At 38.1% G+C, this 12,244-nt stretch overlaps 2 protein-coding genes across 3 annotated transcripts; one reads left to right on the top strand and one right to left on the bottom strand.

Annotated features, from left to right (window-relative positions):
- The first annotated feature begins 244 nt into the window (after positions 1 to 244).
- Positions 245 to 3,708, top strand: LOC107962585 (uncharacterized). The gene is made up of 3 exons (XM_016899033.2): positions 245 to 1,085; positions 1,725 to 1,909; positions 2,945 to 3,708. Exons 1-3 carry the CDS (start codon positions 563 to 565, stop codon positions 3,476 to 3,478), a joined length of 1,242 nt encoding a protein of 413 aa, XP_016754522.1. The 5' UTR covers positions 245 to 562; the 3' UTR covers positions 3,479 to 3,708.
- On the bottom strand, positions 3,582 to 10,567 carry LOC107963259 (trichohyalin). 2 transcript variants are annotated; one of them, XM_016899822.2, is made up of 7 exons: positions 6,884 to 7,044; positions 6,008 to 6,804; positions 5,800 to 5,928; positions 5,461 to 5,712; positions 4,983 to 5,234; positions 4,521 to 4,757; positions 3,582 to 3,991 (listed from the first exon to the last, which is right to left on the bottom strand). In XM_016899822.2, the coding sequence occupies exons 2-7, from the start codon at positions 6,314 to 6,316 to the stop codon at positions 3,815 to 3,817; spliced, it is 1,356 nt and encodes a 451-aa protein (XP_016755311.2). In that variant the 5' UTR covers positions 6,317 to 6,804; positions 6,884 to 7,044; the 3' UTR covers positions 3,582 to 3,814. The 2 variants fall into 2 exon arrangements, 1 of the variants encoding a protein (XP_016755311.2); XR_005928383.1 differs by lacking the exons at positions 3,582 to 3,991; positions 4,521 to 4,757; positions 4,983 to 5,234; positions 5,461 to 5,712; positions 5,800 to 5,928 and adding exons at positions 7,129 to 7,962; positions 8,072 to 8,361; positions 8,447 to 8,897; positions 9,122 to 10,567 and having other exon boundaries at positions 6,314 to 6,804; positions 6,884 to 7,045.
- Positions 10,568 to 12,244: the final 1,677 nt, after the last annotated feature.

Consider the following 12,244-nt stretch of genomic DNA (forward strand, 5'->3'; position numbering starts at 1 on the left):
ATTTATACCTACAACATAATATTTTTACTATTGTGATAAAAGTTTATTGACGAATTATATATTTGAAAATGAAAAGACATGCATTAAAATGGAAAATACCTATTTTAGTAAAAGAAAGTACATGTATACCAATACGATTTTGATTAACTTGATGGGAGAAGAGCAAAAACGGCAAGAAACAGTGACGTGTGGAGATATGGTAATGTTATGTTAAATCCAATAAATATAAAAAAGAAAATAGGGAAAGCGATGAAGGGAAAATTAAATAGACGAGTGTCCAGAAAAAGGCAAAAAACTAACAAACAAAGCAATGGATAGATAAATTAAAGCCTCTCCTCTCCGCCAACTAACGCTAAAACACCGCCACAGCCACCGCCACCGCCACTGCCCTCACTTCTTCAACTTCAACTCTTTTTCTTTTTTAAATTAATTTTATTTATTATAAACAAAAGAAAAAATAAATTTCTAGAAAGAGGGAGCAAAGCTGAACTTTATGCTCTTTTTCTCTCTCAAATTTCAGCTAACTGTAAAAAAGTAATAATTATAATACTAATCTTCCATAATGTCTTGGCTGTTGAAGTCTCTCCAATCCGAAGTTCCTCGTTCGCCCACGCCTTCACCAGATCACAGTCCCACCAACCTAAACGGCGGCGTCAAGGACGATCTTTCTCTCATCGGGGAGACTATAGGCCGCCAACTACGTGGAGTCGCTGCGTTCTTAGCACCGCCTCCTTCGCCGCCTTCCATCAATGCCTCCGAGCGAGGGCTAGAACAGGAACAAGTACAAGAGCCGCAGTCAGATAAGCTCCTGGGGATCCGCAACGATTTGGCGGAGATCGGTGGCAGCTTCAAGAGCGGGCTTTCGTTATTATCAAGTAACAGAGCGGTGACGGAGATCTCTAGATTCGCTTCGAGTTTATTACAGTTCCCGGATCAAGATGATCATGGTGGTCATGATGAGGATGATGACGATGAAGATTACGATGACGGAGTGCCGGGAATTACCGATGAGGTGATTAAATTTGTTAAAGAAATTTCCAACCGACCAGAGCTCTGGAATGATTTTCCTCTCTCTTTACATAACGGTACTTTCTTTTAAAACCTTTTAATCTCTTCAAAACTAAATTTTCTGTATATTGCATTTGTTTTACTTAATTATTGTTAACACCTAGTTAGGTTTTAAGCTAGGGATTTTAATTAGTTCTCCAAAGTATTAAGTTAATCACATCTATAATCTGTTGTAGTAGCAAGGAAGGTCAAATGCAGAATAGACTAGGCTTATTTGTTTTGTTATTTGAGGCAGCTTCCTCCATTATTTGCAGTACTTGACCTTTTCTACAATTGTGGAACATTAGATTAGTTATTTTCATTATTAGAAGGGATTTACTATGCACTGTTTCTGGTGTTGCTTAATTCGCCATTATAGTAAAATGTGCATAAGGCCAGCGTGACTTATGCATTGAATGCAATATTATCAAGGGGACGTTTTAGTGTTGTTTGGTTGAATTAGCTTGCTTATGGCTGGCATTCAAGTGGGAAGTTCTGATTTGTGCGCTGTGAGGAGATTAAGGCTCCACTACTTTGGACCATAGTCTTAGCGTCATAGGAGCATATTATAGAAGGGTATTTGGGGAGAACTTACCCTTTAGCTTCTTCTCTTTTCCAGTTCTTCCACAAAGCTAATGGAAATTTATGGGTAACAAGGTATTGGCTTATTACTGCAGATTTCAAAATGTCTGAGGATCAGATAGAACATGCTGAAAATATTGAACACCTCGTCCCGAGTTTTGAAGCTCTTAGAGTTGGCCTTCAGAATAACTTGGGAGATGAAAGGTTTTGGATGATATATTTCATATTGTTGCTTCCAAGACTGAATGAGCATGATTTTGAGGTTCTTTCAAGCCCTGAGGTAAGAGATCTAATATATTTATATTGTTTTGTTCAATGGTACTTGTTTTCCATTTATCTTCCTTTCTGCCACAAAACACACGCCTTTGGTATGGGAGATGTAGGACTAATATAGATGCATGTTATATTGCTTTTCAACTTAGTTCATCCAACATTATGCTTTATTTGAGAAACATGTTCTTGTATCTGGAAGAGCTAATAGCCTGATGCTGTTTGCTCAATTACATATTCCTGTATACATTGTCGGTGCATGAACACTGCAGTCGTTGTGTAGTAATTATGCTCAATTTGTATTTATGTAAATAATGTCTATAGTATACATATACTTGCTACTACTTTGAAAGTTTTGTGGTCATCTTTGCAACTACTAGAGTGCCCTGCTGAAAACTCCATGAAATGGGCCCACTATCTTCTGAATCCATGATCTGCAACTTATGGAGCAAAAAAATCACACCCTCCTCAACTTCATTCTATTCTTCATTTCCCTAAGAAATGCTTCTCCTTTATGTTGCTCTCCATTTTGGAGTGGAAAATCTATAATATTTGAGGCATCAGCTATTGGAGCTGATTTCGGATTTGGTTGAAAGATTGCAAACAAAGGAATAAGCATTCTTGGCTGGACCTTAGTGGTGAAACAAGCAATGGTCTAGACATATTGAATATTTTCAAATGGGGGAGAGCATTGAGGTTAGGATTTTAAATTTTGTGTGGAGTTCCCTTCTTTTCTGGTACAGAAATGTTGTGAATTCTGAGAACATGTTTACTGTATTTAATCTGCAAAGCAATGACTAAGTTGGTCTTCACCAAGTTGGTAGACTTATCAGTAGCAAATCCACCAAAACCTAGATAAAGGAATTTAATCAAATCCACTATGGGCGTTTGGAAAATATATAATTAATATTTTTTCCTTCAGTATATTCTCTTTTATCTCCAATGATATGCGTGTGTTTTTTCTTGTCCACTCCATTTTAACTACTTTATGTGGATGTTTTAAGCAATCAAAACCATTTTAATGAAGGTTGTACTTACGTTGCAGGTTATTGAAACTAGAGACGCACTTTTGCAGAAGTTGCAAAAGAATAAGAATGTACAGGTTGAAAACAGTAGTCCTGATGCATCTCGACAGAGTGGCAATTTTAGTGAGACAAAACGAGAAACTTTTGTATCTAAGGAAAAGGTCAGTGAAATCGTAAATGCAGCAGAAGGATTAGAGATTACCTCCTGCGAGGACAACAAAGAGCAATGGTTAGAAGAAGCAGAATTTTCCTGTGGAAGTTCCCTGAACATCAAGAAAAACCTGGAACATGAAGATGATGTTTCGTTCAGTGATCTGGAAGACGATGATACCGATACTTCTAATAGAGCATCAGTGCGTAAGTCAACACAGCATGACAAAGCTCTTTCGTCCAGTGGATCCAATGACTGGGTTCAGCTGGACAAGAGACCAGAAACTTGTGGTGCTTTGCAGAAAGCAGGCCAAACAAGTTGTCGAGATAAAGATTCTGAAGGTGAGGAGTCAAATGACTGGCTCACTGATGATGATTTCGTCGACGTGGTAAGAGGGAAATGAATTTCTGATTCACTGTAAAGTTTCACAAACCCTTTTCTACCTGTTGAACTTCTGTACTTGTGGGAATCAGACCATCACATAATTGTGTTTTAATAAAGTAAAAGCGGTCAACTTTAATCCTGTTATTGATAAAATTTGTACATAATATTTGATACATTGGTTTGTAAATTGCAGCTGCCAACTCATTGCGTTGGTTGTTTTATTTATTGGTCCATATTGTTTTTCCCTTATTGTGATGGTTGATTATGTATAATTTTCTTAGAAGTGATTGTTTCAGTTACAGCTTTACATTAGGAAGACAGGTGTACATGACTGAGTAATCTCATTGCGGTTTCATCACAGAAAGTTTCTCCTAAGTTGTTGGATAGCTTCGAATATTTGCAGGCAATTTTCATGAATGTTTAGCAGTGCTTGCAGTTGCTCCATTGGCAGATTTTCCTGGACAAATCCCATGAGGCTGGTAATTTTTTGCCTTCCTTCATGCAGTGAATTCTCAAGGGATTGGATCTTCCCCTGCACAAAATTTTTAGACACCAATTTTTAGGATTTGATCTCCATATAAAGAAATTTAAAATACAGCAAGGCATACAACTCAATCACCATGTTGGAGAGGTTAGTCTGTTACTTTCCAATGTACCCTTAAGTCATCATTAAATTTAAGCATGGAACCTAATCAAGAATTTGTAGGTCCTAAAGCACGTGTACTGGAATGTAGGGCAAAAACAAGTGCGAATGTCGTAGAGGAAGAGACATTGCATCACATTGGCATGAATTTGGCACCATTGTAATCTTTGATTGGTAGATACGGATGTATCTAACACGAGTACATGCGGATTATATCCCTCTAACCATGCCCAGGAATGTGTTAAAACATAGGTGTCGGGCATAGGTGCTTCAAAAAAATAAAAGGTCGGAGCAACATAGGTTGTAGTGGGACAACATAGGTTGTGATTGGGGAAGAAGGAAGAGCTTATAAACCAGTTTACATATAGATTATTCAAACCAGAAAGGTTTCATGAAGAGAAAGTAAGAAGAAACAAACCATTGATATATCCAACCGCTGTTTCATCGCATAATTATGGGTCTTGTAGTATTCAATTTCTTCCTCCTTTTGTTTCTCCTGTCTCAACCTATGGACTTCATCTAAAAGTGACCATCGTGCTGCTTCTTTAGCTTCATTCTGTGAAGTCAATCTTCTCGATTTTTCGGCCAAGTTTTTCTTCTCTGCTTCTGCAGTCCTCAGCTTTTCAGCAAGATCATTCTTCTCTTGAGCTACTGCCTGCATCATTTAAGTTTTCACCTCAGTAAGATGACTCCTCAAAGGCAAAGGGCAGTTGGAAACATTTTACAGCCAATAGAGGCTTTTGTCCTTCTGCGAAGATACTTTAGCAAGGACAACCAGGTCAGATGCAAAACAAAATTGAACTGAATGTGAAGTTTTAGATTTATGGTAGAAAGAACCATTATCATAATTAAGACCCAGAGAAAGTAAGAAGAAACAGACCTGCAAACTATTCAATTTCACTTCCATCTCATCATTATAGTTCTTACAGCGTCCAAGCTCCTCTTCCTTCTCCTGTTTCTCTCTTTTGATCTGCCTAAGTTCTTGCTTCAACGTCTGCACTTCATTTGAAAGTGACTGTTGTTCTGCTTTTTGAGCTTCAACTTCTGTTCTCAATTCTTCGACGAATCTGTTCTTATCAGCTTCAGTCTTCCTCAGCTTTTTAGCAATATCATTCTTCTCTTGAGCTACTGCCTGCATCATTTAAGTTTTCACCTCAGTAAGATGACTCCTCAAAGGCAAAGGGCACTTGGAAACATTTTACAGCCTATAGAGGCCTCTGTCCTTCTGCGAGGATAATCTAGCGAGGACAACCAGGTCAGATGCAAAACAAAAATTGAACTGAATTTGAAGTTTTAAATTTACGGTAGAAAGAACCATTAACATAACTTGGATCCAGAGAAAGTAAGAAGAAACAAACCTGCAAACTATTCAACTTTTCTTCCAGCTCATCATTATAGTTCTTACAGCGTCCAATTTCCTCTTCCTTCTCCTGTTTCTCTCTTTTGATCTGCTTAAGTTCTTGCTTCAACATCTGGACTTCATTTGAAAGTGACTGTTGTTCTGCTTTTTGAGCTTCAACTTCTGTTCTCAATTCTTCAACGAGGCTGTTCTTATCAGCTTCGGTGATCCTCAGCTTTTTAGCAAGATAATTCTTCTCTTGAGCTACTTCCTGCATCATTTAAGTTTTACCTCAGTACGATAAACAAAGGGCTAATGCTAACATTTTTACAGAAATTAGAGGCTTTGTTCAAAAAACCTTTTTCTCATTGGAGAGCTTCACTAATTTATCTTTCTGTTTAGACGAAGTATCTTGAATTACTTGAAGCTTTTCAGAAAGTTCCTTGTTTTTCAGAGTAGATCTATCCATTTCAAGGCTCATTTGAGTCTGTCGTCAAAGAAAAAAGTAGTTAAAAAGCAAGTTTGTTTTTCTCCATTCTAATTGGTAAGAAATTATATTTAAGTACCATATGGTGAAAAGAAGTAACTTGAGCCTCACGAAGACATTGTAACAAAATTGATTCCTCTATCTTCCTTCTTTCAAGGTTAGTCTTGAGGTCTTCCTCAACACGCCTATATTCATCATTTCTAGTATCTAACTTGTTCTGAAGGGTAGAGAGATCAAAATTAGCTAGTTGAAAATCATCTCTGGCCATGCTTAAAACTAGTTCAGCAACTTTACATTCCTTGTGAACCAAGAAAACCAACATATCCAGACTAGTTTCGGAGCAATTATTAGCAGCACTCATTGCATGGTCAACCAATTTTCTCAGCATCTTCTTTGATAATTCTCATCATTAAACAGTTTAAACAACATTGAATAAAACTTTCTCAGAAACTCAAGCACTGGAGGACGTCTAGATTGGAGCAACTTATCAGCAATACCAAAAACCAAAATAAAAGCTCTTTCAGTATATGAAGAACCCCATTTTTCTATCTCCGCCAAATGATGTGTGGTGAATCCATTTGCAATACCTTTCTCAAAAGCCCGCATAGTTTGATTAGTAATAGAGGGTATGGCCAGCATCTTTAACAACATAAAGATATCAGAAAAATGGTGACCTCCTGCATGCAAACTCTCGGTTGCCAGCCCATGTTCACCAGATGAAAGGCGTTCTTGGTCGACTGAAAAGATGGAATCAATTTTTTGTAACATGGTTACTGCAAGGTCATCAGAACTATTCAAAGTTTTTGCAAGACGATCCAGCACACAAGGTGAAACATCAGCTCCTAAACGCTGTAACTTTTGACGGACAATACTTACCTACAAATAAAGAAAAGGTAAACACATTCAAGGAGGGGTTTCAAGGGGAAATAAATAAAAACTATGTTCTAATGCTCACTGCTAGAGGGATATCCTGACACTGAGATGCAGCTTTAAATAATAAGGCGATTGCAGCTCCAAGTGCTTCACCGTTTAAATCATCCACAACATTAGAGGCTTGAAGAAATACACTTTTCCAAACATCAATAGCCAACTTCAATTGACACGTGGCCTCAAGAACCTGTAAAACAAAATGTTTGATTCTAAACTCCGGCAAACTAAGTATGATAAGATCATCAGTGAAAACAGATGAAGAGGTCTCACAGGTAGTCACATTGAAGAGTCTGCATCTGTCTCTTTTAGCTGACATAAAATAGCAGAACCAACAACATTATGATCAAACTGACATGCTAACTTTGGCAATAAAGAAACGAGATCTGGTAGCAGATGCTTGGGAGCTTCTCGTCGTACTGCTAAAACCTTCTGCACAAAGTGACACTCTTGGCTTTGCTCTAAGGTAACTTGTGTAACTTCATCATTTAGAGCCTTCAATGACTTTACAATAAGCCTTAAGGTCTCCTCAGATGACTCAGAAGTAGAATCATGCTGTCCAAGAATAGCTTCCCCCAAAGTATTACTACAATTGTCCATACACTTTCCAGTACCAAAGAATGTCTCACGTATTAATGATCGAACAATATTTGCTAAACTACTTTGCCTATTTAATTTAGTTTGAGAGCTAACTTCATTGATATCTTGACATGATTCCGCATTTGTATCAGGTGCATCCTCACCGGATGTTCCTTGTAATCGCTGGCAACAGTCAACCATCACATTTAAAAGTGCATTCTCAATTTGCTGATGTAGGGACTCGACACCGGTGGTTGAAGCAACTAAATTGGACATGAATTTATCTGGACTAACATCGATCTGCCCTGTATCAATGCATCCAAATATTCTGCGAAAAATGTTATTTGGTTTTACAGTGTTGTGGTAAAGCCGCATTCCAATCAAAATTCCAGCCATTATGAAAAGATCGTTTCTAAATTCTTTTTTCAGAATAATAAAGTGATCTCCTTCCATTGCAAGAAGCTTCCCGGTGTTGTCCTCATTATCTCCATTTTCTTGAAGCTCATGTGATTTAACATCACTTGGAACCTGCATGAAACATTCGGCTATAATTGGACGAACATAGCATCAAATAACAGGTAAAAGTTACAGAACGAAGATCCAAACAAACTCAAATCAAAAGCATGCTAACCCTTACTTTTGAAAGATCCAACAACGGCCAGTAATCAAGGATCTCGCAAACAAAAGTAGCCATCTCACCGGTAACAAACCCAGCACTGGCTTTCAGCATATCAGATAGTTCCATGAACAGCAGTCGCCGATGACTATCACTAGTGTCTGTACGTAGACAGGACCCCTTGGAGATACTTTTGGCAGGGTGCTTTTTATTAACCACAGTCATCTTGTATCTAACATAAAGATCCTCAACCAAATTTGATGGATCACACTCCAGGTATGCACATAGGTTGTCAGATAATACACATACCGCTGCATATTATAATATTAGAAAATTACCAAACTATCTACTGGCAAAAGGAACAGAAAAACAACAAAAAGTTACATACTGTCTTACCGATTCGGAGCTTTAGTTTATCAACCTGGAAATATTTGCTGCATATATCGTTGATCATCGATGATGTTCGCTGGAAGGCTACGAAATTTTTCATTTCCCAAGTGATTGTGCACCTTCCCTTTTCTCCATCTTTATTGCTCGACTCTAGGACATCCTGAATTTCTAAACTCTCCTTCAATATAAGAATATCTGCATTAAACATAACAGTATCCTCAACCAAATACCCTGAACCCTTATTAAAGAGAGTTGCAAGAGTCAAAAATTCAGGACACCACCATCTTTTTGTAGCTTCAGAGAAACGCCCGTGTTTCCTTAAAAATAGAATTGTCTTTATTCTTCTTATTCACAACGGATAGCCGACAACGGGCAAAACAACTCCAATCCTGGGTGGCATCTTGAGGACCCGAAGCTTCAATAATCATCGAAAGGTAGATCGATTTTTGATATCGCCCTGTTGTCAAACAATTTTATCAGTTCTGTCCTTCATTCTCCAACAGGTGTAAGTATGAATAGTACAACTGTACATGTATATGGATTAAGCGTTGTTTAGCTACTTTCTCATTCATTCTTCAAACTTGCATGACCATCATCTTTTTCTATTAACAACTCAGAAAGCAAAAATGTAGCCATGAATGTAAGAAAGAAAAATTCAAAGTAATGCTTCACATTGGTTACCTCTGGGAAAAACAATCAAGCGAAATTCGTGATCCTCAATCTGAAACTTACTGCTCTCAACAGACACTCCTATCATCTTTTCATTCTTCAGAATATCCCTTTTCATTCTTCAGAATATCCTTCAACCTTGTAAAATTTTCAATCTTCCAGGTACAACTGCCACTTTTGTTTAAGGCACCAAATTTTTTAAAACCAGATGTAAGGACAGCAGCAGAATCTTTGATTGCTTTGAAAGATACCGTGAACTCCACCGTATTGTTCATAACAAATCCATTATTGGGTCCAATCAAATCGGATATCTTCATATAATCAGTCCAACCTAGAGCTGGAGTTGTTTTATTTAATCTCCCATACGAGTCCTTATGCATATGACTTCGCCATGCCTTTTGACTCAAAACAGATATACGAAACAAGCACCAAGAAGGCTTATTATGACCCATGCATTTAGGACATGTGTGCATCTGATTAGCTTCCAAAAACAAAGACAGACACTCAACTCCATTAACCTTGGTTGTAGAGGCACTAATATGAGCAAAACCTCGTCCAAGAAGAAAAACAGCGCTACTCATCTGCTGGCGGCTCTCGATCATTTCCTTAAAGAAACTAAAAGTTTTAATCTTCCATTTAAATTTCCCGCCCAAAACAATAGTGTCACAACCTAAAGAATGCGCTGAATAGTCGACCATCTCAGTGTCATTGTTACCGTCCCTTGAAAATGAAAATGATTCGTCCAAAATGGAAATTTCAATAGAACAATGCAAAGAACCGTTCTTGAAAAACCCTGATCTTGGACCAAAAACAGAACTAGCAAGTTGTAAGCTACCGCCAGTAGGAATATTTGTATTCCTGGTAAAAAATGTAAGCTTAAACGCTTTGGTCAAAGACTTCGACTCATCTTCATGGTTAAAAATGCTTAGTTTATAAGACGCCAAGGGACCGAATCTGAAAGAGTAACGTGGAGAGTTGATTTTAACTTGGAGAGAAAGGAAAGCGTCAGGGCCAAGGGCAAGGGCAAGGGCAAGGGCAAGGGCATCGCTTCCTGGGACTATCACGGAGCGGAATTCAAAGTCACCCACTTCAAACCAAGGACTGCAAATCATTTTATTGGGCTGAAGTTCTGGATTGTAAGGGACTGTCCATTTAGCAAGACATGAATGTTTACCGCGGTGCACTAGGTTGATCCCAGGTTCCGCCATCGATGGGTTGAAGAAGATGATGACGTGTGGGTTCTTGTTCCTTCGTTTTGGATTTTGGCGGGGTTTTACGTTGACATATTTAAGTTAACATTTGTAGAAGGACTGTTTCTTGGGATATGGAAAGAAAAAAGAAGCTTTAACTTGACAAGAAAATGGGGTTCATGCAGGGTTTTTCTTTTTGGGGTTCTTTTAATTGGTTGTAGCTATCCGTTTCCTTTCAGAATCTGTTTGTTTGGCGAGAAAATAGGAGGGAAAGCTTCGGTTTTAAATCTAATCTTATAACTTATATTTGAAATTTATTTAGTATATTAAATACTTTTAAAAATAGTGGGAAATTCAAAATAATACATACTGATTTTTTTTTTTGGTGGAAAGAGAAATTACAACTCAATTTTCAAACAGTAATATAACTTAACACATAATCTTTATCTATCAATCGTAATCCTGTTTCCCTATCTTTTCTAGGCTTAACAATTCTGTCAGCCATACTATTCTGGAAATATGCTGAAGGTTCCAGTGACTCAGAAGCTTCAAAAGCAAAATAATTCTTGTAACTAGAGCAGAGTTAGAATTACCACGAACTCCTTCATGAATGAGGTTAACAGCTTCAAGATTATTTGTTCGAATGATGACTTTCCGGAAGCCACGATCAATAGTAATTTGCAACCCATCAAGGATGCCCCATAGTTCTGAATCAATGACCTCGCAGTTGCCCAAATATCTTGTGAAGCCAACAATCTAAGACCCGTCATGATATCGCAATAGTCCTCCGGCTGCAATAAATCTATCGACATGTTTAACCGAACCATCCGTGTTTAAGTAGACCCATCCATCCGAAAGAAGAGGAAGGAAATCTAATCCTGAATTTCTAGTGCCTTGCGAATTAGTCACCAAACCATACTGCTTTGCCCAACATAGAGAGGCTTTGATAACTTCGTCCGTATTCCATGTAAGACCTTGAAATATGCGTAAGTTTCTGTTCTTCCACAGACGCCAAATGATCATTCCAAACAGGCAAGCCCAAGTAACTCCACCCATAAGGTTTACTTCATGCTTATTCCGTAAGTTAAGCTCTATCCATTTGTATAAAGATCCTGCAAAAAGGACAGATTGTTTACCTGGAGGAATAAGTTGCGTCCAAATATCCCTTGCAGTCGTACAATCCCTAAAAACATGAAGGATACCCCCATTGTTGTGTCCATAAGCCCCACAAGTAGAATCCAAACCCAATCATCTTCTTGTTCTTTCCATATTAGTAAGTAAACGGTGTTTGATAGTGAGCCAAATGAACACTCTAACCCTTTATGGTCCTTTACATTTCCAAGGTAAACTCCAAATATCATTTTCGCATCCCATGAGTCTTTCTGAAACTTTTTGTAAGCACTTTTAACCGAGAAAACACCAGAAGCACTCCCCCCCCAAATAATTCTATCTATACCGGAGTTCGGTTGAGGTGGCGAAATTCATACAATTAGTTGAATGATGTCTTCAGGTAGCCAAAGGCGAAAGAACTCTAAATTCCAATCTCCATTTTCCATGACCATATTACTAAGGACACAATACATATCCAGGCTAGAGTTACATGCTATCTTTTTGTGCAGCGGCCCAACATTAGGAACCCAAGGATCTTTCCAATAGCTAATACTATGTCCATCCCCAACAGACCAAAGCATATTCTCACGTATGGGTGGCCAAATCTTCAATAAAGATCTCCACAAAAAAGAACACTGACCTCTCGATAAAGATTTAGGTAAACCATCTTGAACCCCATACTTAGACCGAAGCACCTTGACCCATAAAGAAGAGCAATCCGTCAATAATTTGAAACCCAACTTCATAGTGAATGAAGTTTTATGATCACATAAAGACCTTATGCCAAGACCTCCATTCGATTTAGGTTGGCATATCGAATTCCAACTGTCCAGAG

The sequence above is a fragment of the Gossypium hirsutum genome, chromosome A06 (genome assembly GCF_007990345.1).
Source record: "Gossypium hirsutum isolate 1008001.06 chromosome A06, Gossypium_hirsutum_v2.1, whole genome shotgun sequence".
Taxonomy (NCBI): Eukaryota; Viridiplantae; Streptophyta; class Magnoliopsida; order Malvales; family Malvaceae; genus Gossypium; species Gossypium hirsutum.